Below are 27,595 nucleotides of genomic sequence, written 5' to 3' on the forward strand. Positions count from 1 at the left end.
ACATTTAATTTATTTGCCAGAATGTCCCAGACAATGGAAAAGGAAAGGACTAGCTCATGATCCAAAGCATTTAATGTCAAGTTCCCAAAATCATGGAAATCGTGTTGGGAGTATGGAACGTGCCAAACGGAACAGTTTCACATGTTTATTGATGATGTGTTGTTTGTAACTGCTGACAAAGTAACACGATTATGGGGCTCGCTGTTTTCATTCATTTATCCAAAACGGATAGTATAGTGCTTCACTGTATTCCATGAAAGCCATCAATGACTTTTTGAAGCAGATGGAATATTCCTCAATGGCAAAGTCAGTCCCCTGGATGTAAATGATATAAAATTACATTGTTACTCTACATAAGTGGATATTTCATGTACTGTACATAGAGTACTACTTGTGTAATATTTTGACAGATAACTTTTTACTACTATTTCATACATTTAAAAAAATGATGTTAGCGCATTCTAACCTCTTTTTCCGTCAAAATAGGCTTGGCACTTAATGATGACTCTAGGTAAGAAAATTTGAAAGTAAATCAATGTAAAATTAACCATGGTTGAGATCTTGACTGACTGATTGATTGAGATCTTGGTGATTAATAAGGCTGGGAAAAATGCAGAAAAAAGCAGAGACACAGCATGTGTGAACTAGAGAGTGGGAATGGATGACAAAATGAATCCAGAAACAAGTCTTCCCCATTTACAAGGTTAATTAAAATTCAAGTTTGATGTTGTAATTTACATTTTTTAATTCTCACAGAAATAGTACAGCATATTTCACAGTCTGTACTTTTGTTTTTTACTTTGACTTTGTGAAGGAGTTGAATAAGCACTTCTACTTATACATAGTTGTTTTTTTTAGTATCTGTACTTGGGTTTGTTGTTTTTTTTGCCAAAGTTTTTGTACTTCTTAAATCCAGAATATATTTGCCACGTCAAGTGCCCTAATCTGAATCCAACCGAGCATGAATTTGTCTCCATTTGCTGAAGCAGTAAGAGACGCTAAGTATAAAAGATTTAGTATGAAAATGTTAATTATTCAAATACTTTTGAGATGCTGAAAATGGATGTGTTCTACATAAAAGGTTTGTAATTTCTGAATGGTAAAAGCCATATGTTTGTAAAAACCGAGAAAAGATGAGATTCTACACATTCATTATTGTGGTGTAAAAAGAGAGATTTTACAATGTTGCCGGAGTTCTGAGCATGAAGCTGTCTTTTTTTTCCATGAGTCTTGGGTGACTTCTTAATGAGTCGTTGATGATCAACGTAAAATACTTTAATAATAAAGCACACCATTTTGTGTGTGTGTTATTAGTCAGAATGACTTCATGTCAGCTGCGTTCTTGGGGTTTATTTAATTTAATTTTCTACTAAAGTAAAATTGAGGAAAAGCGGTTTGGATAATGGATGGATGAAAGTTCTCAGCAGTCAACCATTTGCTCTTTTTTTCAGGCCAATCAGATTTCTGCTTCTATGTGTTTCCATGTTAGCGTAATTAGCCTGGGGGCTTTACAATCATTATCATGACACATACAAATTACTCACTCACTCACTCACTGGACTGGTGACGGTTTCTGACTGTTGTTTGTGCCTATGCAATCAGCGACTCAGAGGATCCACCCTTTATAGAGTCCTTGGAGGCTGTGCTTGAGATTGCACCTCCAGGGGATTCCCTTGTTCTGCAAGGGGGACATCATTGCTCATGTGGGTAATGACAACCAGACCAGGAAAGGCGTGTTTGGGGGGGAATGCACTCACCCAGATCAGAACCAGAGCAATGTTCTGCAACTGGACTATGACTTCTGACTTCCAGGCAGTTTCAAGGAATTTCTGTTCCACCATCCGGCATCTCAGGAAGGGGAAGCAGTGCACCATTAACAGTGTGTATAGTAGAGATGGAGGACTGAGTCAGTGGGGAGAATAGACCTCCTCAATTCGACCCACACGTCTTCCTTTGAGGAAGCTTAGTCTGGGCACTCTAAGTTGGGCACAAAGGTTGTTAAAAACACCTCTGTGGTAAAGCCTCATTGGTGAATGAGATCTGCCCGGAATTTCGAAAGACTCTGGATGTTGTAGTTCTGTCATGGTTGGCACACCTAGACAAAATCACATAGACATTGGGGACAGTGCCTCTGGATTGGCAGACCAGATAGTGGCGGTCTCTTGTGTTAAAAAGGGGGACCTGAGGTGTATTCACACACTCCTCAGGCTCCCTGGTTATGTCTAATTAAGGGTGCTGGAGGGGAGGGTGCATCGGGACATCGAATCTCAGATTCAAGAGGATCAATGTGGTTTTTCGTCCTGACCTTAAAGGGATGGACAAGCTCTACACCCTCAGCAGAGTCTTCGAGGGTGCATGGAAGCTTGCCCAACCAGTCGATGTGTTTTGTGGACTTGGAGAAAGAGTTTTATCATGTCCCTCTAGGAATTCTTTCGGGGGGGGTGGCTTTGGTGTACAGAGTACTCCCAAAGTACCTGGACTTGTTGCCAATGAGTATTGGACTCTGCCAAGGCTGCCCTTTGTCACAAAGTCTGTTCATAACCATTATCGAGAGAATTTTTAGGTGCAGCTAAGGCGTTGAGAAGGTCTTATTGTCATGGTCCGTTTCCGTCATGTCATGTTTTGTTTACGCTGGCTCAACGGGCGTGGGGGCGTTTCCTTCCAGCGCGTGTCCTGTCGTGTCGTGTTGGCCCGAGAGACGTGCCCAACAGCCACGCACCAGCTACTCGTTGACTCCTTGATTAATTCACTACTTAAACGCCCCGCGCTGACTACTCGGCGTCGGTGCATTGCCCTTCGTTTGTTTCTCCTAGTACCTTGTTTGCCCAATTATTTCATTAATTAAATTCCCTTTAAGTTATCCTTGCCTGGCTTCCCTGCATTTGGGTCCTCCTCTACCTCCACCTTCCGATCCTAACACTTATTTGCTATCTTCAATATTAGAGCTCTGGTTTTTTATATATCATATGAAACTGTTGGCTTCTTCAGACCGTGATCTCCAACTTTGTAGCAAATGTGAAGTGGTTGGGATGAAAATCAGCACATCAATCTGAGACCAGTCGAAAAAGAGAGTGCCCTCTACGGATTGAGCCTGAGCTCCTGCCCCATGTGGAGGAATTCAAGTACACTTATCTTGGGATCTCGTTCACGAGTAAGGCCAAAATAGAGCGGGAGATCAACTGAGGCCTATCTGTGAAACGTCTGCTGTGTTGTGGACTCTATATGGGTTTGTCGTAGTGAAGAAGGAGCTGAGCCGAAACGCAAAGCTCTCGATTTACCAGTCGATCTTCATTCCTATTCTCACATATGGTCACGAGATGTGGGCCGTGACTAAAAGAATGATATCCCCAAGTACAAGAAGCCGATATGAGTTTCCTCCGCAGGGTGTCTGGGTACACCCTTAGAGATAGGGTGAGAAGCTCGGTCATCCGTGAGGGACTCAGACTCAGGCCACTGCTCCTCCACTTTGAGAGGAGCCAGATGAGGTGGCTCGGGCATTTGGTTAGGATGCCACCTGGACGGGCACCACCCAGGACATGCTGGAGAGACTATTTTCTTCTTGCTGCCATGGAAACCTCTTGGGCTCCCCGCAGAAGAGTTGCAAGAAATGACTAGGCTTCACTTCTAAAGCTGCTGCCCCAGTGACCCGACGATGGATCAGCAGTAGAAATGCATGGATGTTAAAATTATTGTATTTCTTACATTATCATCCCTTCTTGCTGTAGTTTAAAATAAATGAGAAGTCGCTCATTAAGTCTTTTCATCAACATGCTAAGGTTCGCACGGTGGTCAACTGGTTAGCACGATGGCAGAGAGGTGCAGGGTTTGATTCCGGCTTTGGCCTTCCTGTGTGGAGTTTGCATGTTCTCCCCATGCCTGCGTGGGTTTTCTCCGGGTACTCCGGTTTCCTCTCACATCCCAAAGACATGCATGATAGGTTGATCGAACACTCTAAATTGCCCCTCAGTATGAGTGTGAGCGCAGACGGTTGTTTGTCAATGTGTGCCCTGTGATTGGCTGGCAACCAGTTCGGGGTGTACCCCGCCTACTACCCGAAGACAGGGATAGGCTCCAGCACCCCCTGTGACCCTTGTGAGGAGAAGTGGCTTAGAAGATTATATTTTCTTGTATTTTTATTAGGGCTGTTAAAATGAAAGCATTAACTCAAGATTGTCATGTCTTTGTCATTATCCACACCGCTTATCCTGTACATGGTCACGGGAGGGTTTTGGAGCATATTCCAGCTGACTACAGGCGAAAGGCGCACTACACCCTGAACTGGTCACAGGGCAGACATAGACACCATAGTCACTGAGTGGGAACTGAACCCACGCCGCCCGCACACAAGTCAGGTGAATGTATCACTACATCACCAGTGACTTAACTCAAGATTTTTTTTTTTTTAAATTCACGTGATTAAATATTTCAGTCAATTTTATATACTTCAAAAATAATTTGCATATCTTGCAAAGCCCAGTTCAAACTCTGTACTATTTTAGATGTAAATCTTCAGCACATCATCTCAGAACAAAATAGCCTGCTTAGTTACCACTGGACCTTGCAAACCAACACTGCTGGAGTGTGCTGCTTTCAACTAAATGGACTGTATAAGTTTGGAGAATTGTTTCTAAGAAAGATTCCTGGAAAGATGATTCCAGTTAGATCGTATTGAAGGATCAAAGAAAGCTATTAGAACAGTCTTTGATTTAAAATACACTTTATATTTGCTGATTTTGCATTAATTACAAGATATTCAAGTAAATGCCTGTTAAAAGCATCATAAAAAAATAGTATTAGAAAAAATTTGATTAAATGCAATTAATTACGCAATTTGTTATAAAAATGGAATTGCTTGACAGCACAGATTTTTATTAAACAGTAAATTTTCATAAGCTGCCATTGTGTAGCCTTGGTATGACAAAATAAAAAAAAGTTTGGTCAGTTATATTAAAAAAAATTAGGCATGTATGTAATGGAAAGTGCATCCAAAAATGCTTTTATTTTATATTTGTATGTATGTCGGGCGGTGTAAAATTTGTCTTCAGTAGTTAACATGCAACATAGGCGATGCAGCCTCAATGTTCTCTGGTTTATTGGAGGTGTTAGTCACTTTGCGTGGAGAAAGAGGAAGAAACAGATCCTGGTCATCATAAATCTGAGGGGGATGAGTCGAACCCCTTGTGCCATCTGTACTCATCTATTTGTGTGTATTTGTGTGTGTGTGTGTGTGGGCGTGTGCGCGGGGGGGGTGTGCGTGTGTGTGTTTCTGCTAATAATATGAATTTTTAATTTAATTATTTTAAGCAGTACAAAAAATGGACTAATGAATGGATAACCTAGTTTCCATCCCTTCATTTTACGAGTATGGCTTACCCTGTTTTGGTTTTGTTTTATTGTCATTATCCATCCATTCATTATCCAAGCTGCTTCTCCTCACGAGGGTCGCATGTGGGTGTGGGAGCCTATCCCAGCTCTCTTCGGCCAGTAGGCGGGGTACACCCTGAACTGGTTGCCAGTCAATTGTATGTTCCCAAAATTGCAACGTTGAAATTAGTCTTTCCATACCCTTAAACAATTGTATATGTAATAAGATTTCCGACAGATTTCATTTTACTATTGCTTGCATTGAGGTAATTTTCTGAAATACCGATGTTTAAAGTAGGAGTTGCCAGAATTCTAACTGCTAGCAAGATTTCAAAGTAGCCTCACTCTACTCCACCTTCCCCTCGTATTACCAAATGAAGCCAAATGTCTTACTAACATGCGCAGTACACAGGCCAATCTTGGTCACTGCTTTTTTACTACATTCTGTCTGACATGCTCAGGGTCAGACAATCCAAATCCTATCAACATTGCTGATCCTCAGAATAAGCCAGGGGCCTTTGAGACTAAAGAATTTCTCCTCAGCAAACTATGGCTAACATAGGGGTCCTGCACCAATATGATGAACCATCAAATTTTAATTTCATGAACAAATGCTGCAGGGGCAAAAATGGGGCGGCGTAGCCTCCATTTTTAAATCACAATTTCAGTGTAAAGAAATTGCATTGGGTGACTGAAATTAATTTGAATATGTCAGTTTGGTAAAAGCTGATTCAAAGATTACTGCAATAATTTATCAACCTCCGGTAATCTGTACTGACTGCGACTATCTGGCCATTACCGAAGACTTTGACATTAACGTTGTTGACAACAATTTGGATAAAAAAAATATCAAACAATTTTATCCTATACTTGATGCATTTGGTATCTCACAAAATGTAAAAAATCAGACACACACTCAAGGTCACATTTTTGACCTTGTCTCTGAAGATGTTGATATTTCATTTGGTGGATTTTGTGTTCTTTGAATTAAAAATAATCTAAAAAAACAAAAAGACAACCACTAAGTTAATGGAAATCATGGCTATGTAACCAACTGTGAATGCAGAGACTGTTGATGAATTTCTGGATGAGTTCACCTGGAAAATTTCAAATGTCCTGGATGCTGTAGCTCCTATTAAAATTAAGACGTCATGCCAACCTAAAACATCTTGGAGGAAGACTTCAAGTATAATGAGTTTAATTCAAAATGCAGAAAAAACGAAACAAGTGGAGAAACACTTAACCCCAAAAAAGGCTCTAGTTAACCTTTTGCATTGGTGCATCAGATTTTTTTTCTACGTTGCATCATCATAAAGTTAGGTGCGCCACAATTTTCAACCGCATCACATTCAACATCGCAGTTTCAATATTATTAAAGGGAAAAATATATTTTACACTATATTGACTGGTAAGTGATTAATAATCTGGTCAACAACGTTTTTTTATTTTGCATACAATTCAGCGTACAAGACAGGTAACTTACTTTAAAATCGTTGCTCAAGTGCTTCTTCAATGCAGTAACAAGACAGTAATTGACACAGGTAGGGTCGGGTGATATAGCTGAAATGTTTGATGAGCGGGGCTCAAATCTTTTTTTTCTTTTCTTTTATTGCATTTTACGTTCTAATTTTGTGGAGCATGATTTTTTCTAGTGACCTGAAGTAAGAGTTTTATTAAACAATAAAAATGTGACAATGTAACAAATGAGCAATTTATAATCTAATAATATATATAATCAACAGTTTTAATTTCTTATATTCATATTGTATTTAGCAGCAAACTATTGTGTGAGCAAAGCTAAATAGATTAAAAAAAAAAAAAAAATTTTGATACAGTATCTAAGGTTCTTTCCAGGCCTGTAACCTTGTTAGCACACGTTGAAATTTTTGGTCTCCCGGAAGATTATTCTCGAAATTCAGTTATGGAATTGGAAGTTGTCGTGTTCACTTCGGTCATCGCGAAACGTCATCTTCTCTGGAAACTGGAAATCTATGAATACTCCTTTACATATTCAATGGATCAATGATGTAATATACTTTTTGACAATGGAAAAAAAATCTGATATTCAAGAAAGGGTAGTCTGACCAAGTTCTATAATAAGCGGCAACATTTTATGGACTTGTTTTTGCAGCATGCTGGTTGATAAACTCACTAATCCTCCAAATAAAATAGCAAAACACCGTCTCTCAACACATAATTGCAATAAATTAGCCTGCTGCTTACATCAGTACAAACCAGCAAAATCCCAAAATGATGCAACACTTAAAATCACCCAGGAACAACTAAATTACCATGTCAGAATTTTAAAAAGTTGGTCAATATATTATAATGGATTTGGTTCATCAGGTAAAACCATCAACTATCTGCCTTGACTCAATACCATCACTTTTTCAAAACTGTTGTGAAATCTATGCTGAGTTACAGTTGATAATCAACAGTTCACTTCAGTCAGGCAAGCGCCCTAATTCCCTAAAAGTAGCTGCCGTCATAGCCACTTCTAAAAGCAATCCTTTGTTATTAGCAAATTGTGAATAACTCTCAAACCTTCCCTTCTTGAACAAGATTGTCAAGAAAATGTCTTTTTATTCAACATTTCAAACTCAAATGGACTCTTTGATACATTTCAAACAGGTTTCCGACCTCATCACTGTAAAGAAACAGCACTTATTGAAGTATTAAATTACATAAAATGATGAAGGGAAGGTGTCTGTGTTAGTTTCATTGGATTTCAGTGCGGTTTGATGCTGTTGATCATAATGTAGTTCTGAAGAGGCTGGAAACTTGGGTAGGGTCAAATGGAACAGTCCTAAAATGGTGCAGGTTCTACTTGCAGGAAAGGAGTTATTTTGTGAGGATTCAAGTTTCAAATCTGATTGAATAGCCATTACATGTGGGATGCCTCAAGGATCAGTTCTTGGACCCCTGTTGTTCAGTCTGTATATGTTACCTTTGGGTCAAACGCTCCAGAAAGCCAATGTTGGCTATCATAGCTATGTAAATGGCATACTCTGATAATTATCAATGTCCCCGGTTCAATTAATGATTAGTGTTAATGTTTAAATCATTTAACGTCCGGATTAACCAAAAAAGACAGAATCTTCAATTTTTGGGTGCACACTTTCAGCAGTCGTATCAAATCAATCATTATTCTACTTGCAGAGGATAAGGGGACCAGATCAGCCCACGAATAGCAAAAAATGCATATGATTGACGGCCATTCTACAGTAAATACGATTAAAAAAATGCTTTTTTTTCTAAACCCGAAAAATGATTGGAAAACGTTTTTATTCTAATTTAAACAACAACACCGATCTATTTCTGTTATTGTTAAATATTCACCAGTAGTTGATGTCCACAGCTTTGTTATAGCGGCGTTAGAATTAAACAGAGGCTATTTCTTTCGCACAGTGTTGACAATTGTTCAGTTTTAGCCTGCTAGACATTCATTCATTACATTAACATCCAAAAGAAAGCTCACCTGGCCATCTTCAAACTGTCTTGTGTTTTCAAAACCATTACAACCTACTAACACCATGTCGTCCAGACCAGGAGTTTGAAAAAAAAAAAAAAAACACTTGTCAGTCGTCCCGCATCATCTTGTCATTTTACCTCACTAAATGTTGGACAGCAAATGGTCGTCCACTTAGAGTGTCATTCTCCCATAGGTTATGTCTGTCATATCTGACTGAGTAATTCTGCCATAGAAAGAACATAAATGAACGTATATTGATATGTTTGTACAGTCCATCATTCTTCTATCATGTCTGACTCATTTTGGCTGAGATCGCAGAAGTCAATGAATATGCATTCCTTTTCCACTCACACAACAAACACAATTGTTGACCAGTCTTCTTTTAAACGTTAAGCATTCAAGGTTGAAAGTGCAGATATTTTGATTTTTTTAATATGTATTTTGTATTTCTGCGAAGGAGTTCCGTTTATTTAAATGAATATTTTAATTATATATATTTTTTCTTCTATCTTGCTCTTATTAGAGCGCATGCATAGAGCATTGGGCATATGTCTGTAAAAGTATTTTACTCATGCAGTACAACATACACCAGAAATTGTGTTCTGTATTTAACCATTCCCCAAGGAGTTGTGGTGGTGGGCATTAACCAAATTGCTACTGGCAACAAAATTTAGATCCTGTTCAGTGAAGCTCACCGGAAATTAACTTGACATATTTTTAATTATAGAGCAAACCAGAGGGAACTCGTGTAGGCATGGGTAGACATCCACATTAACCCAAAGGTGAGTGGACTGAAGATGGATCCAAGATCCAATTAAACCAATGATCATTGTTTTCTGGGAGGGAGCAGTGCTCAATAGAAGTCTTCCATTACAGCGCCTACCTTCTAATATCTAAAATCTAGAATTACACACTTCAATAATTATGAGGAGAATATTAAAAAAAATAATAATTCGTTTTCAAATGCGTTTTCAAAAAATATGCATTCTTATAATTGCAACTATAGTTTTGATATTTTATTGTAATAAAATAATGTTTCATAATATTCCATCACACTTCAATATAATTATTCTTTCTAGCTGGTTGGCTGTGACAAATGATTCCTGTTTGTGAGGTCCATTTTAAACACCCACTCTGGTAACTACTAATCCACTTTTTGGCTTAATAACGTGCCATAAATACTTGTGACAAAGCTTTAAAAAATCTGAGATGTGAGAGAAAAAAATACAAATGTCAAAAATAATTATAATATTAATTATATTTTTAATAAAAACGGAAGAGCCATCATCGTAAAAACTGTGCCAAAATGTGACTTTCTGTGGCAACATTTGACAAGGGAAAACAATTTCTTAAGAACTTGGTTTCATCCAATTTCAGCTACTTTTGATCCAGCGATTTGTGAAACTTTGGTGTTGTACAATTTGAGTTATAATTTTATATCTGATAAAGTTATCAGCATGTAACCAAGTCATGGAGTCCAAATTGGCTGCCATCCCTCACCACCATCTTTATATTAGCCACCTAAAGAACAATTCCATAAATCCTGCATATATGTGACTACCACTGAATTATTATGTTGTAGACAGCATTAGCATGTTGTGTTTTTCCCCCTGCGGTAAAGGGATGCCGGGGACATCAATTAGCCTCCATCCAGCTCTGACCTTGAAAAGAAGCACTGACAGTGAACAGGAAGTCTCCCCGTGCCCACAGCCTGGTGTTTCAGTTTGTGTCATGCATTATTGATTTTCACTTTTTCATATGACGGTAATACTGTATGCAGCCTCCAAGTGTAGATGTGCCAAGTAGCATCAGCTCTACCCATTCTTGTGTGCCAAAGTCAACGTGTAAAACTTAAAAACAGTGATCGTTACATTCAGTCACTTATGTTGAAGTCAGTTTGACTTGCACACACCTCGAGGGGAGCAATATTTCAGAGGCTTAGTCATGCACCTCCATGATGCTGCCTGCAAGTCACAACGTGTCTGCTCTAAGGCAAGCGCCTGATAGCCTATACTTCCTGCACCAGTCGATAGAACAGATAATTCCTTTGGAACAAAACACCATTTTTGTTTATATTGATAGAAATGATATCTTAAGATGTAGATGAAGAATTAGTACACCTCTCCTATCCTAAATTCCTGTGTCATGATGTGAGGGGGCAGTTCTGGAATAAAGGAATGAAAAGATAGCCCAGTCCTGTGTTCTTTTTGAAAGTGAGTACTTACAGATAGTTGGGATGAAGATGTCGTTCACTTCTTGTGTTGTCAGAGGGATGGGGGTCTGCTTTGGGACGGTGGGAACTTCAGCAGTGGATTTAACTGTGGCAGATGATTCAGATTGGGTCCCTCGCGGAGGCACGTACGAACCTCGTGTAGACTTGTCCTCCATTAATACCTCAGGATGCGCTGAGGATATGGCGGCAGTGGTGGTTAGGGAGACAGTTGACGGAGAAGAATGAGGAATTGACATTGTTAGTCCCAGAGTGGGGTCCACTGATATGATAATAGGGTCCTGCCCTATGCGTTTCGGATCTAAATGAGTGGGGGGTTCATACTCAAAGATCTTATCGGCAAAGACCCATTTGAGTCCAGCTGTGCATAGAGCTAAACTAAGCAGGCAGGCCAGGATGGGCAGAATGCAGATTTTCTCAGAGTGCAGGCAATTGTTAATCTGTTCCATCTCTATGCAGACACAGCAGGTGCCCGGCAAAGCCATAACTCCTAAAGCTCCCGGATGCTCCCCGCCATCATCATCTCCTCCCTCTGCAGTTACCTCTGCAACCTCCTCCCCGTTCTCTCCAGCTGCCTCTGTCTCCTCTGGTTTCTCCTCTGGGACTTGTCCAGTATCAACAGTGGAGCCAGAGGGGGAGGCTAATCCAGGAGGGGGAACTGGTCCTGCAGAGAAATCCTCCACTCCCTCAGTCATCTTTTTTTAACTGCTGGATGCAGAATCTCGGAACACTATTAACTAAGATGGCATAAGCCGCCAGTCACTTGAAGTATGTTGTCCATCATGATGAGAGCCAGGATAGCGAAGGAAAGTGGGGAAACGTTCTTGATTCTGACCTTGTTAACAGTCTGGGGTGTGTGTGGACGGCCTTCCATGCACAACGGAAAGGAGTTCCATACTCTCAAAGAAATGCACTCATGTGTCTACAAGTGGAATATTCAGATATGCTGCAGGATAAAAACAGAAAAGAGTTCATAGATTCCTCGGATGTCGCGCATAGACTGGGAGGAAGGATGGCAGAATAGTCGAGGCTCACTCACCTGAGCACTTGGACGGAAGAGATGGCGTTGTCGTGATGGGACGTCTGCAGCTGCAGTAGTTGGAGTGCATAGAACAGGACGGCCAGGCACTGCAGTGGCAGGCGGGACATGCTGCCTTGTCTGTCTGTAAAGCTCCAGGCAGCAGAATGGCTGAATCATGAGGGAGCGGCAGGTGTCCTTCCTCTCCAGAGCAACCACAGAAAAAGATGAGTAAGGGAAAGAAGAGAGAATGATAGAGAGGAGGTGGGAGGGAGCGAGGGAGTGCTGGAGGGAGGCTGGCTGCAGCAGCAGTAGCAGCACACAAGGGCAAAGAAGATGGGTCACTCCCCTTTTCTTCTTTCACCCCTCCTCTCTCACTAAAGTGGTGAGCGGGGCAGGCCTCCTCCCTCTCTCCTTCTCTTCCTGTCTTGCCACTGCGTCCGTGCGCTCTTGTGCAGCCTGCTCCCAATCCCAGCACAAAGCATCAAGCTAAGCAAATTCCTTAATCCAATTAAGAGTCCATGTCAGCGAATCACAGGCAGGCCAACTGCTACAGCCACCTCCTCCAACAGCACTCCCCATTGATTACGCCGAAACCAAAGGGTGTGTTTTGTGTCTAGGGGAAGGAGCCAAGCAAGCAGACACATGATCCATCCCAGGAGGATAGAGCCAGTGTGTTCTAGTCCTCTCAAGTAACTGAGTAATAACACAGACAATAATGATAATGAATAAGATGAAGGTGCTTTGATCCACAACAGTGCAATAATATCATGAATACAGTTTTAAGAAGTAATTCATTAACAACTTGATGGACACATACACAGAGCCACCAAGCATCATGGTGGTCACCATTAACATTATTAAATACCTGTCCCAACCACATCAGGTAAAAAGTCTGCCAGAACGATCCAAGGACTTCTGGGGGATTAGACAAGATGAAGAAAGGTCAGGTCACCTCCACATGGAACGCTGACCCTGCTGTGACCCTTTCCAATCCTCAGCCGGAATTAATATCAGTAATGGTATCTGTGGGAGAGGACTTCCTGTCAGGCCCTTGAATTAGGGACCCGCATATTGATTATACGCTCAGCATTTTCATCCCTTTGCTTTTTAGACAAAGCTACTTGTCACTAAGGCAAATCAAAAATGCCTGGGAGGATTTTCAATTATTATCATAATTCATCTTTTTAAATTGTTTCAGATTTGCTAATTATTTTGATCCAGTAATCAACAGTGAACACAACCCCTCTCCAAAAGTCCCACGTTTGATTAACGCCCCAGAACATATTTAAAAAAAACAAAAAAAACAAGCAAGCCCAAAATATGATGCTGCCACTACCATGATCACATTGTGTATGGTACACAATATTTTTCAAATAAACATTCCTTTTGAATAAAATATTTTTCATGTTGGTTTTATCCAACCAACACGTTTAAACTGTATTGTTCAGCGTCTTGCTCACACTAGCTAGCACAGTTATTCTGTGCAAGAGGATAGTTTCATATACTCTCCGTGTGGTTGCTTGTATGGTTATTCATATTTATTTGAAATGCAATCAGGCAAAACAAGGATTAAGAGGGTACAGAGAGAGAGAGAAAAGAGAAGGAAATATGGAGAAAAAAAACAAGCTATAGCAAAATAACAATAGCTTTATTAGATCCTTGAATACGATCTAAATGGAGTCATCTTTACAGGAATTGTCTTTGAAACAATTCTCAAAACTAACTACAGTACATTAATTTGAAAGCACCACATTCCAGCAGTGTTGGTTTGCAAGGCCCAGAGGTAACTTATGCACAGTGTTTTGTTCTGAGATGCTAAAGATGTAAATCTAATATGGTACAGTGTTTGAATTTGGCTTTGCAAGATATGCAAATTATTTTTGAAGTAAACAAAACTGAGTTAACCGAGTTAAAATATTTAATCGCATGCATTTTTAAAAATAATAATTTTGAGTTAACGTAATTTGTGTGTAATTATAAGCCAATAATCATTTTTCAACAATTTTTTGTAAAGCTTGCCACAGATATTTACTTGAATATGTTGGAATGTATGTAAAATGACCAAATACGATCCAAACGGAGTCATCCTTACAGGCACAACAATTCTCCAAACTTGTACAGTACATTTAATTCAGCCCACAAGCACCACACTCCAGCAGTGCTGCTAAGCAAGGCCCAGCAGTCAATAGAGCAGGGCATTTTGTTCGGAGGTGATTTGCTAAAGATGTACACTTAATATGGTAGTGTTTGAATTTGGCTTCGCAAGATATGCAAATTATTTCTGAATCAAATAAAACTTAGATAACCGAGTTAAAATATTTCACTGCATTAATTTTTTTCTTTTATATTAATCTCAGAGTTAACGCTTTAACTTGGACTGCATATATATATATATATATATATATATATATATATATATATATATATATATATATATATATACATACACACACACCCACACACACAATACATGGCCTTTGTACATATTTGATGAACTTTATTTAATCTCATTTGATTTACATTTTAATGAAAGATAACAGTACACTTATCCTGAGGTTTATTTTCACTCACATTTCCTTTATCTCTTCATGCATTTAAATCAATGGTATAGTATAGTTAATAAATGAAATACTGAACCCATATTACAGAGGACCAAAATTATTTGAAGGCGGATTACGAAATGCCAGAGGTATAAAGCATTGTTTGAATAATTACCAAGGTAAAAGGGTTGGATCATCAATAACAATTACTTCTCTTGATAAAATACAACGGCACAGCCACACATATTGATTCCATGGAAAGTGACATTAAATATGTGCATATGCATCCCTTATAGCCTATAGTCCCTTTGACACACATTGACTTCTCATATTGTCACAAGTGAGAGACAATTTAAACACAGTACGTGATAAATCCCTTTGACTAGTCTGAGCAGGAATAATCAAACATCTAAAGTTACCTCCAAATAACCTTTTATCATCTCACAATCCTACCGGCTGGAAGACAGAACATAGCAGAAGATAACATTTATGTCATTGAATTCCAGGTGGATGTCTTTTTTTGATGAGCACAAATGATAAAAGTTGGACGATGGCACACCTGCGGCCATGAACATTAACACGCTTGATTCTCCTTCATTACATTTAGACATTTTAAAAGTCTGTCATGTGTTTTGACACTGGAAGGTGTGACTTTACATGAAGAACTGAGCCACCAGGTTGGTCAGACCCAACAAGATGAGAAAACTGTGAAAGACCGCTGACGGCCAGCGGAGGGCGCCCTGTCGTCTCAAGGAGATCATGTGGATCAAAGAGGGGAATACAAACACCAAAGCCAAGCCGCATGTTGCTCCAGAAAACCTGACGGGACACAGTACACAAGTAAACAAGAAGTCACTCAGAACTCTGCTGCAATTTTTTTTAGACAACCACTTAAAGGATGACATGAGACATAACAACTTAGGCAAAAAAAATATACCGAATAATAGATCCAATGTTGGGATAAAACTTTGCCATCAGGACACCGGCTCCAACAATCAAAATGTTCAGGGTGAGGACATGGAAGAAACTAAAATGATAAAGAAATACATGAAATCATTAATCATTTATTATGAATCCAATAACAAAGCACAGAATGATTCAGTGAATGAATCTTTTTAATGAGCTGAACCGAGTGATTCAGTCGTCAAAAGAACTCCGAATCCCTACACTAGCCTGGGGAAGCAGCAAATTGTGCAAGTTGACTAAATGCCTAATATAGAAATCTTTTTTTTTAATGCACAGCATAATTAATGTGTTAGTACCTTGCGACTATTACGTTAGGTTTTTACAAACTGAAAACAAGTGGTGGAACATTGTCCACGGCTACTTAAAATGGGAACGTCGACAACACGAAATATGAAAAATAAAATACTGAAAATACAGCAAGATATTGGAGATTTAAGCTGATTGGCTTCACAAGCCCCAGTCTACCTGCTACCGATTTCAGCCTGCCAACCACTCCCATGCAAGCCGTGTTAGCTCTCTTTTATCCTCCAAGTCTCTCTCAACTGCGCCATCGCAGTTTTTCACATTCCCCTTCTAATTTACCTCCACACATTTTTTAAAGACTCTTGATTTTTCTGATTGTGAAGATTGTGCCCCAATCTGGTTAACCTACGTTCTGATTCAGATTTTGACATAGATGTTGCTTTTTCTGGACCCTTCCCCAGTTGTTTTTGAAGACCTTGTCAGATTTTGTCACCTTTTTCTTTTCACCCACAACATTAAGAGAAATAGAAAAGCGCTTTACTAGTTGGCTCTACACTGGATGAAGACGTTGTGGTACGAATCAGAGAATAAGTGGTATTTGCTTTTCAAAAAAAGTGCGGTCACGTGGTCTTAGGCACCTGACCCAAAAAAGTGCAATCACCTAAGCCTCCGATCCTGACCTGACATTTAAGGGACCGTTTTGCTAAGATGTACCAAAACTGTCAAACAAGCTCAAAAACACAAAAACAGCAGTTAGGACATCAGAGTGCCGTACGGCTGTACAACTGTCGTGACGGCGGCAGCGCCATGTTTTTCATTCTAAATTATCACAAAAAGCTTACAAAGACTAGAACAAAGGAGAATTTCTCCACAATTAAGTGAGGCCCTTTCTTTCCCAGCAGCACTTAGAAACAGTAATCTATGCCTTTGTTACATCTAGGCTAGATTACTGTGATGCACTTTACTTTGGAGTCAGCCAGTCCTCCCTCAAGCGCCTCCAACTGCTGCAAAATGCTGCTGCTCGTCTTTTAACAGGATTTCGGAAAACAGATCACATAACATCAATCTTAGCCTCTCTTTACTGGCTACCAGTGTACTTCAGAGTTTGCTTTAAGATTTTTCTGTTCGTCTTCAAAGCTTTAAATGGCCTCGCCCCAGCGTACCTCTCCAAGCTCCTCCACCCCTACGCACCTGCTCACTGCCTCAGGTCTGCGGACCAAATTCTGCTTGAGTTGCTGAGGACTAAGCACAGCCTCAGGGGGATCGCGCCTTTTCTGTTGCCGGTCCTTCCATATGGAATGATCTTCCACTAAATGTGAGGCAAGCCTCCTCTCTGTCCGCTTTTAAATCTCATTTGAACACATTTTTATTCTTTAGCTTTCGACTCAACATGAGACTGTCGCTGTTCTGCTGTTCTTCTGGTAACTTTTGTTCATGTGTTTTAATTTGTGTGCTAATTTCCCGCTAATGTATATTACACCATATAGAAAGCGTTTTGTTAGAGCTCCAGCTGTTGAGAAATGTGCTATATAAAGTTGTATTGTATTGGATATAATTAGTTTTGTGAGCAGACAATGTCGTTTTAGTGAGTTATCGTTTTTCCCAAAACATTCTCATTTTTATTTTATTTCGTTAACGGAAACGTTTTTTTTTTTTATTTTAATTTCCGTTATTTCGTTCGTTTTTCGTTGATGATAATAACCATGGTCCACACCAGGACCCTTCCCTTCAGACCCTTGGCCATTTATCTGGGATCTCCGCATAGTGGACAAAGTAGATGCCCAAGTAAAGGTTCTGGGTTCTCCCATAATCACGCCTTTTCCAAGTCTTTCTCTACCTGTCACGAAGCCACTTCACCCCGGCCTTTTTTGTCACATCGTTCACTGTCTACTTTTTCACCTCATCCCATTTCTTTGAGTTCACCTTCGCCAGGTCCTGTACTTCCCTTGTGTCTCATGCTCCCCAACATCTATGGGGGCAGGCAAAGGAGGCAGGGCCCCGTCATTCACGTGAAATCAAATGGTCCCATATTTAGTTGTGATTGTGCAGGATTAGCAGAATTGTTCATTTTCATGGCACACTAGAACTGAGCGGTGCACATACACAACCATCATGACGTCACCCACACATGCATGAATAGCACTTCCTAGCATGCTTTGGTTTTGATAGTGAATAGTAAGTTGCTGTTAGTTTTTTGCGCGCTAATTGTCATTGTTAATTGCGATACAGTAAAGAATTGTGACTGAGAAAAGGAACATGTTAGATTAGTCATTAGTGCAAAAAAAAAAAAAAAGTATCAACTTGTCTAGCCCGAATCATATTGCATTGCAAGTGAGAGTACAGTGTATCAAATTTTAATTTGAAACCATAATGAATCACGCATTACCTGGGGTAATGATTGCCAAAGATCTGACCCATCATCTGGACCCGCACCAAGTATCCCAGCAAAGGATAGACCGTGATCATTTGGAACAAGAGGAAGGATCGAGCCACAAACACCATCACATCACCACTGGAGAAATTATCTAAGAAGTTCTGATGGGCAGAAGGACACAAATAGCATTTTTTACTAAAAACTTTCTCTGAAAAAAAAAAAAAAAAAAAAAAAAAAAAATCCATGCTCAGTGTATCTTCAAATATTGCTTTGAATTATAGGACACAGGTGACAAAGAATTATGGTATGAATTATGATGGATTTGTTTAATAAAATCACAACCACGGTGTGTTCACGCATGTACAGAAAATGTTTCGGTCTTACTGGTTCAATGCAGTCTTTGCTGAGAGGAGGTGACGGAAATGCGGCAAAGATCAACACCCCCACATAGAGATACGTGAGCCCAACAAGGAGATAAGCCACAGACAGGTCACGTACCTGAAAGTACCATAACTCAGTCACATTGTGCTTCTGAGCTAAATAGATTAAGAATTTAGAACCCTGACGGGCAACGATTCACTCACAACTAGAATCAGCTTACAGAGTTCAATGTACATTTACATTGTGAAGCTGAGTGAAAACAAGAGTGACAAAGGCTCACATTATTCTCTTGATGCTTATTGTTCTTCATCAGAGTGATGATACAGTTGTGAATGAAGAAAGCCAGCGTGAGGACACCCGTCAGCTGAGGGAAGAGAAGCCGTAATTCTGCAAGAACAAAAAGAAATCATGCCCTCAAGATAAAGATGCATCTCCCCAACATGCAGCTAACTGCTTTGCACCAATTCAAAGTAGAAATGGTTTATAATAGACATGAAGCATGAAAGTTGGGTTGTCTGTACAAGGCAAGACAGTAGGAATTCTAAAATTACCCAAAACACCAAAAACATAAAAAGACATCATTAAAATATTTTAAATTCAGGCACCTCATTCAATACACCTATATCCCAAGATTCACAACAAGAACTACAAAATGACTCTCAGAAATGTTTTATTCATTTTTTTTATGCAGTTCTAAACCCAACAAAAGACCAGTCCAGGCTGCACCATGCCTCTTGCCCAAAGTCAGCTGCGAAATGCTCCAGCTTCTCTGTAACTTTGAACAATAATAGGGCTACATAAATGAAGATAGATTTACCGAATTTTACTGGGTCATATTCAGTACAGAATATCCATCACACATGTATTTTGGAAAACTCCAGGCAGTGTGGAGGATTTTACAAAACTCACTTTTCTTTTTATTATGATAACTCAAGCACCTCACTAATGTCATCCTCCTTCTGTAGCAATGGTGTGTTGAATGAATATATATATATATATATATATATATATATATATATATATATATATATATATATATATATTCGTGCTGTCAAGCAATTAAAATATTGAATCATAATTCATTTAATTTTTTCAAAGTTAACTCGTAGTTAATTGCACATTTTATTCATTGTAAAAAAATCCCTTTATTCAGTGTTAAAAAAAATCCCTCCCATTTTTTGTCCCAATATTTTATTGAATTAATACCTTTAATATATGACAATTGATTTTTTTGTTCTTATGCAAATACTTTTTTTAATTGAAAAAACAAAGCATTGTAATCGACTCACACAAACCGAGTGACACAAAAGAGCATCTCAAGAGCCTTTCTAAGGGATCAAATAGGAGTAATATAAGAACTATAAAATGCCGACAAAGTGCAAATGAAATGGGTCAAAATAATGGGCTACACACCGAGGTTCTTGCAAGTTTTGAATACGGGTTGCAATGGTGTGTCTCGGGACAAATCGTAAGTGCAGTTGTTGGACGCAATGCAAAGTGTTTCAACCAGACCTTTGTCCTCCATGATGCTAACACGCAGTGGCCACCCACTTAGCTATGGCTTTGGATAATCTCTCTTTAGTTGATCCATCCACCGGTTTCTGTCACAAATTATCCATGGATGCCTGGGTTTGACAAGAGGCTGGAGAATTGGCATCAGTGGTGTGCTCGGCCATCAAATGGTGTTTTAAACTTGACGTGCCGCGATGGTAGTTCAATTCACGATGGCAATACACACAAATGACTGCTCTTTTCAATGACACCATTAGGTACCTTTAAAAAAGAAGAAAAAAAACTTGCCTTTCAGAATTGAATTTGCATAATTTTTTCCACTCGCCATGATGCTTTTAGTTCTATAAACCGGCGAAAACTCAGCACAGCAAGCCCATGCAGGCGTGTCCTAAATTTCGCGTCCTTAATGTTTTTTTCCGGTCTCGCAAGCGTCAGCGCTACGTCATAGGAGTACATTGTTTATTAGGGCAAGATGAGTCTTAATCGCTCGTTAAAAAAATTGACGGCGTTAAAAGGGGGTTGGATTAATCCCATTAATAACGCGTTTTTCTGACAACTCATACATATCACTATTTACGGTCAAATAGTCTAAATGGAACACTTACAGAAAGATTCAAGATTGGATGAAAGGAAGACTGAAGTAATGTTTTTTTTGTTTGTTTGTTTTTTTTAATAAATGTTATCAAGTAAAGATTCAGAAAAGGGGGAAAATACATAATAAAGAAGGTATTCCAATTACCTGCAACAAAGAAGTTAGTACTGTCAAACCAGTGGAACTCAAGGTGAAAGCCAAGACGGGCGGCCTTAATTGTGACCAGAACAATCAGGTAGATCACTGATATGGTGCCTGGACAATAAACAACAGAGCGTCAGTGAATGTACTGTTTGTATGTCGCAGCATAATACAAAAATTAACCATTCTTTTACTTTGTATTAGTTGCAGTAACAAATTCAAATTAAAACATCAATACTTATATAATTCAGAATAATGTTTTTGTTCAAACAGCTTTAAGGCCACTGACAAAAAAAAAAGGCTGTTTGAATGAAAAAAAACCTGTATTTACATAATTTTTTTTGTTAGGATTATTTTTAAATATTGGATAGCTAAAGACAACATCAGTCAGTTGGGAAAAATATTCCGCTTCAGACCTACCCAGGAAGGTGAATCTTGCAAAGAAGGACGCTGATCGGAAGCAGAGTAGTGGCAGCAGTAGAATAATGAGGAAGAATGGTACAGTATTGGTTTTGCTCCACCAGCGTTCAAAAGAGTTGACATCAGATGTGCCATTTCCACTGGTGCTGATGTAATGTGAGCTGAAAGTGTGGTTGCCTCCAGAGTGAGTGTTTGGGTATGGACAAATAACTATTGGAGAAATAAGAAAAGGATTACAATCCTAACTCCAGGTTTATAAAGTCAAATTAATATTCATAAATGACTTTGTAGGTGCAACATTCACAGCAAGACAGCACTGCTTTCTGGAGAACCGACCAACAATCAATCAACAATGATTAGCGTTTTTACTTATGCCAACTTTTTTGTACTTTACTTTTATAAGGCCCCTGATTTGATCATAACCGCACTTTAGGAATCAATGTCCCAACCATCAGAATCCATTGAAGATTTATAGACAATGTCATTAGGTACAAAAATGTATTTTAGTGGGATTTCATGTGACCAATTCAACATGGAGCATAATTGAGAAGTGGAAAGAAAACAATATAAAGTGAAGATTAAAAGTCTACACACATTTCTTTGTTTTTTGTCAGAGGAATGAAGGTTATGTGCAAACTTTGACTAGTATTTGGAATTGTTCATAATTCTCTCCACCTGGTACTTTTCGCCCTGCTCCACACAGACGGCCTCAGACTTTTTCAGTGCCACACCACTTCTCTAAAACGCCGGCTGTCTGGGGTCGAGAGCGCAGTTTAAAGCACGGCTCAACGTGGGGTGGACCTAAATGTTGGACTCCACCCACAAGAACCTTTTCTTTTTGTTGAACTATTTCCATGGTGGTTTTAATTATGCGCCTTATGATGTCATGCTGACTATTTAACACTTAATTGAACATCAAAAATCACAAACTCTTAATAGTCAGTCAGTCAGGGCGGAGCCATGAACTGTGTGACAGAAGTAGTTAAAACCGGCATTTGATGTCCATTCTGGGAGAACAGAGGGGTTCACTCCACAAAAACCTGTCAAGCGTGTTCAGGGACAGCGAAAATGGGGGAGTTGATGTTGGTTCTGAGTGTCTAGGTCATTAGGTCCAAAAGTTGTGGTCAAAAGACATCCTCCACTTAGAAATGAGTGGGATGTACAGTATTACATATCCCCAGCAAAGGGCGCACTCCCAGTATGGTTTCAGTTAGTATTTGGGCTTCAGTCAGTTGATAGCTTCTAATATTCAATGTGAAATTATGTGTTGAAAAAAAGTGTCGCCATAACTCTGCATATCATTTAAACCGCCAAGGAAATAGCTACAAAAAGGAATCAGAAGGCACACAGGCACAATCCCAAGAGCCACACTTGCACCCTTATGCCCCTCAACTGCATTCGCATAGAGCAGGCATCACCAAATGGCGGACCGCGATGGTTCGGACCAGACCCATGACCAATCTATGATGAATTTTTTTCAGGGCGCATTCGCAAACGTTGGCGCTGCAATTGTAGTTAATACGGAAAAGGCGACACTGATTTGATTGGCTCAAATCAGTGTCGCCTGTGCTTAAATGCGGTTGCACAAACATTATTTAAAGGAAAACACAAAGGCCAGATGTGTGAAATAATCTACTAAATCCCAATGGCCCTGACTCCGTTCCAACCCAGAATTACCATATTTTCCGGGCCATAGGGCGCTCTCTAAAGTCCCTAATCTTCCCCAAAACAAACAAAGCGCCTTGTAAAGCGACACGCCCATTATATGGACTAAGCATCACTCGCGACCATCAACCCTTTTTCTCATTGGGCTGTTCGGAGTGCATGTAAGCACACCCTGCTGGACAAAGTCTGAGTCATCTATGCTTCTAATTGACCGTGACTTATACATTATGTGACTATGGTGTTTGGGTGATGGTGTAGGAGAAAGCTGGACAAAAGGGCAGCTGTCCACAATGTTGTAGTATCATTTATGTTATTGCAAGCAAGAAACGTCCCAGGTTTAGACAACAGACTGCAAAAAGCCCAAAGCACAACAGCACATCTCTCTAAACAGCCATGCACATCTCTCTAAACAGCCATGTGATTGGCTGAGTCTGAGTGGCTCCCAAGAAGCCATTGCTATAATCTTTTTGTGTTATTTTTACTTCTTTTGGGTATATAGATGGCATGAGAGATACATGTTTTGTGTTAATCTTATTTCTTTGTTTCATTGTTTGCTTGTATGCTGAGTTTTTTTTTGGTTTTGATTTGAAACCGTGACTCTAAGGAGTGTGGTGACCAGTGAAGTCCCTCCCCTGACGTTGGCATGACACCTTTTATTGGTTAGAGTCATTGTTATTTGAAGTGATTCCTAATAGTTTCATGACATCTGTCATTGAAATTGGGTGATACCTCTGGCAACGATCCCTTAGGGGATTGAGTCCTGGTGAGCTGGCATCAGCTCGAGCTAGCCCGCGCGAGCAGCCCGAAATAGCGCGCGCGAGCAGCCCGAAATAGCGCGCGCGAGCAGCCGAGCTAGCGCGCGCGAGCTAGCCGAGCTAGCACCTTGTAGTGCGCGCCTAGTATATGCAGCCGAGCTAGCGCGAGCAGCTAGGGCGAGCAGCAAGCACGAGCAGCTAGCACGAGCAGCTAGCACGAGCGCTGCGTGAGCAGCCGAGCTAGCGCTTTGTAGTGCGCGCGCCTAGTATATGCATTAAAGACGGAAATAGCACCCTCAACTGGTGTTGCGCCCTTTGCTGCAGCGCGTCGTATGGCCGTAAAAATACGGTAAGTCAATGGCAGGGCAGTCACAAAAATTATAAAAGAAAAAAATATTCAAAAGAAAAGGTGGTGTCAAAGCTCATTCTGAATTAGTTTTTCATGAGGACAGCCATTTTTATTGATTGTGTACTGAACATGTTGACCTGTTTTACTTGGATAATTAGGCTTTCCGTTTTTTTTAGGGTGATAACTCTTTGATTTAAGAAAAAAAAGGTCAAAGATGTTAACTCAATGCTTAGCACTTGATATATTTCTGCAGGAGATATTTTACTGTTTTTTTTCTGTAAGTGGCAAAAAGTTCCTGGAGCCACATTTTCTTAAATGTGAAATAAACGCCTTATATTTGTTTGACTGGCAAAGGTGTTTAATGTGAACATTGCTAAATATTTAGTATATAAGTGCACTCTGTTGAAAATTAGTAAATATTGAAACTATATAAAAATGTGAACATAGGCTGGACATTAAGGGAAGTTGGACTTTGGTTCGGACCTTTTAATTGGAAGAAATTTTAGTCGTGGACCTCTGTGACCTTTAATAGAATACCTCTAGCATAGAGGCTGTGAGCGTGTTTTTTTATAGTGCTCTGTCACCCTGCCCCTTTTGCACTCTTGTTCTTGGCTGAGCCCACATCCATGACCCGTCAGCAGATTAACCACAATTCATTGCGGATTTGACCAAAATAGCGGGAAACTGTGGGCGTTCGGAAGAATTCCTGTGTCGAAAAGTCTTTTTAAGTGTTCAATATTGAATTACACACCTTATAACTTGTTTATGTGAAATTTCAATTGATATTTTAAAGTCACTTTTGTATTTTGTCCTACGATTGGGTGGCAACTAGTCCAAGGTGTACCCAGCCTTCTGCCTGAAGACAGCTGGGATAGGTTCGAGCACCCCCGCAATTTTGTCCTACTGTAGTTGCTGTACTTAGCAACTTAGCAACTTATTGCGCATATCCTGCAGTGGCCGCAAATAGTGAAAATAATGGAGCGGTAGCTGTCATCGACTGGAAGCCCGAGCCTGAGTTTTTACTTTAACAATACTTCACTGCCGTTTCAATATTATTCTAAGCAGCAAAACTGCCAAAACAGTACCGGTGTTGCAATGTTTGATGATGCAATCCAACACAGAGGCGTAAACCGATGATCTCACACACACGGTCCCAATTCGGTAATTTTCGTTCACTTGTAACCTGCACTCTTGAAGACTACATGCACAACCACCACATGCACACTTCAATGAGGACCGAAGGATGTAGTGGGGTATCGGGATAGGGCCTTAGAGGTCGAGAATCCATGCGGGCTGAGTCAAACGTTGAGGTCGACCACACATTCAGCCACGACTTAAACTGCGCTCTGCAGCCAGGGCCGTGTCGTTACTGTCATCTGATTGGCCGACAGCAATGCAGCAAAAAATTCCGTCACATACGCCCATTTTCGGGATGTAGATGAGCCACCTGGTGGCTATGCACAAGTCATAAAAAGTATTCACCATAAACATAATAGCGTTTGATGCCGCTGAACCATATCTAGAATTTCATATGTACTAATGGATGTGACTCTAATGTGAATTTGTAAATCTAATATAAAAATAAACTATAAATACATTTATTTCTGACTTACCTCTATCTGTGCCATTGGTTCCAAACTCTGAATCAGACACGTTAACATTATGAGCATAGTCTGTAAACAGGAGAGGGAATACCTTGGTCAAAGCAAATTCATAAATACAATTAATGTAAAATCTACATAGACCTAAAAAGTCATACAGTCACGTCCAAATTCTCACATCACTATGTATTACTATTCAGGCTACTCATTTTTATGAAGAGGAAATAAAATTGAGAACGTAGCCAGCAAATAAATACTGGCAAAGATTTAAAAGTTACAAAGGTCTAAAATATGTTTCTGGTTTAAAAAGAGTATTGTTGTCTTACTGTAAATAAACTGCCCGGTGTTGTAGAGGAAGTTGGACATGAGGACCCAATAAACCACCATGGCTCCAATTAGAGACACCATTGAGAAGACTAAGCTGGACCACTGGCCAAACTTGCCAAAGTAATACCGACAAACATCAGGAAATTCCCAGTCGGATGTGTCTACATAGGCTGCACAATATAAAAGGAAAGAGGGGTGACAAAAGATTTCATGGTGTTAAAACTTAGTTGTTAGTTGGCTACAGCTACACATTTCCTTTACCAAACAACTGCTTTGACAAATTGAAATGGACTTTCATAGAAGTATTATTTTTTCCCTGCTCTGCAAGCCCATTCATCCATTCTCTGAAACGTTTATTCTCACTGAACTGAACTGGATGGCAGCCAATTGAAGGCCATTTAGAGGGGCGCCAGACTCCCGCTAAATGTTTGCATTTTGCCCTTGAATTTGAGACAGTGCAACTACAATTTTCAGCTACGAGCACCAGTGCAACCAGGAAATCGACGGATTTTTTCTTTTCTTATTTAGAGTTACAAACTTACTTTATAGTGACAAACTACTGCTTCACACTTGAGCCCATTTATCAGTAAGATAGCGAAAATGAGTGGGTAGATTATTTACTTTGCAAGTCAATTGACAGTGTGTGGCACTAACTCTTTTACTTGCGCCCCTAAAATTTCAGGTTAGTGGCCATTTTGTTCCTAGTTCACATCTGCAGAAAACTTAGATTCTTCAATTAACCTAAAAAAATGTTTTTCGAATGTTGGAGGAAGGTGAGTCTGGATTTTAACCATTCTGTCAGTGCGTTGCCTGCTATGTGAGTCAAATATACCAATACACCAAATGCAGAACATCTGAACAGAGACTTTTTTCCTCACTTTGGAATAACCTGTATTTCTGCATAAATTGGTCATAAACTGTGAACTGACCCTCTAAGTCACAACAATAATGATACATTGCCATGTTTATTGAACACAACATGTAAACATTCACAGTGCGGTGCGGAAATGTGTGACTCTGTGAATTTTCAAAAAGAGGTTTAGCCTCCTTTGGCAACAATGACTTCAGTCAAAGGTTTCCTGTAGCGCCCTTAAAGGTAATCAGGTTGAGGGCGCACTACGTCACTCAAGTAGATGTATTTTCTTATATTGAAGCAATTGAGTTGATTTACTTGTGCCCTTTCGGTCAGATCACCTGTCTACTTTGAGTGGCAGACAAATAGTTTTAAGTTCCTCTGCATACTGTCTTGAGAAGATTGGGGATTCCTATTAAATGTGTCCAGGCTCTGAGGCAGAGAGCATCCCCACAATGGTCCCTCCACAACACTAAACAGTTGGAATGAGGTCATACTTGGTTCTACCAAACAGCTTGACTTTGGATTCAGTCAGTTTTGCAGTAGCGTTGTGCAACATCCAGGTGCTCCTTATTCCAAACTTGAAACCTCTCATAAAGATTTTTTTTTTTTTAAAAAGTAGTGGCTTCCTTTTTTGTCACATTTACTTTTGTTTAATATTTTACTTATGTAAAAGCAGAGATGTTAGCATGTGGCAAAGGTTTCTGTAAGAGGCTTGCGACAGTATTAGCCCCCCATGAACTTTTTGACCTTTTGCCACATTTCAGGCAAAAAAAAAAATTGAAGAAG

General features: G+C 39.8%; 2 protein-coding genes across 4 annotated transcripts in view; both read right to left on the reverse strand.

Annotated features, from left to right (window-relative positions):
* nrg1 (neuregulin 1) overlaps nt 1–12,548 on the reverse strand; it is a 34,577-nt gene extending 22,029 nt beyond the window's left edge. For 2 of the 3 annotated variants that reach the window (XM_088281348.1, XM_088281347.1), the window contains exons 1-2: nt 12,106–12,548; nt 11,062–12,012 (exon numbers count right to left, since the gene is read on the reverse strand). In XM_088281348.1, the coding sequence (XP_088137474.1) occupies nt 11,062–11,761 (700 nt within the window). In that variant the 5' untranslated portion in view covers nt 11,762–12,012; nt 12,106–12,548. The remainder of the gene's footprint in view (nt 1–11,061; nt 12,013–12,105) is intronic. The other variant, XM_088281349.1, reaches the window with a different exon arrangement.
* A 2,012-nt stretch (nt 12,549–14,560) lies between these two features.
* Nucleotides 14,561–27,595, reverse strand: part of slc38a9 (solute carrier family 38 member 9) — a 30,111-nt gene continuing 17,076 nt past the window's right edge. Inside the window, exons 8-16 of the mRNA XM_088281961.1 lie at nt 25,953–26,123; nt 25,639–25,698; nt 21,257–21,466; nt 20,843–20,950; nt 18,872–18,978; nt 18,595–18,708; nt 18,223–18,371; nt 15,565–15,654; nt 14,561–15,446 (exon numbers count right to left, since the gene is read on the reverse strand). Coding sequence (XP_088138087.1) covers nt 15,281–15,446; nt 15,565–15,654; nt 18,223–18,371; nt 18,595–18,708; nt 18,872–18,978; nt 20,843–20,950; nt 21,257–21,466; nt 25,639–25,698; nt 25,953–26,123 — 1,175 coding nt within the window. The 3' untranslated portion in view covers nt 14,561–15,280. The remainder of the gene's footprint in view (nt 15,447–15,564; nt 15,655–18,222; nt 18,372–18,594; nt 18,709–18,871; nt 18,979–20,842; nt 20,951–21,256; nt 21,467–25,638; nt 25,699–25,952; nt 26,124–27,595) is intronic.

The sequence above is a fragment of the Idiotropiscis lumnitzeri genome, chromosome 18, assembly GCF_059441095.1.
Source record: "Idiotropiscis lumnitzeri isolate Australia: NSW breed Sydney's pygmy pipehorse chromosome 18, RoL_Ilum_1.0, whole genome shotgun sequence".
Taxonomy (NCBI): Eukaryota; Metazoa; Chordata; class Actinopteri; order Syngnathiformes; family Syngnathidae; genus Idiotropiscis; species Idiotropiscis lumnitzeri.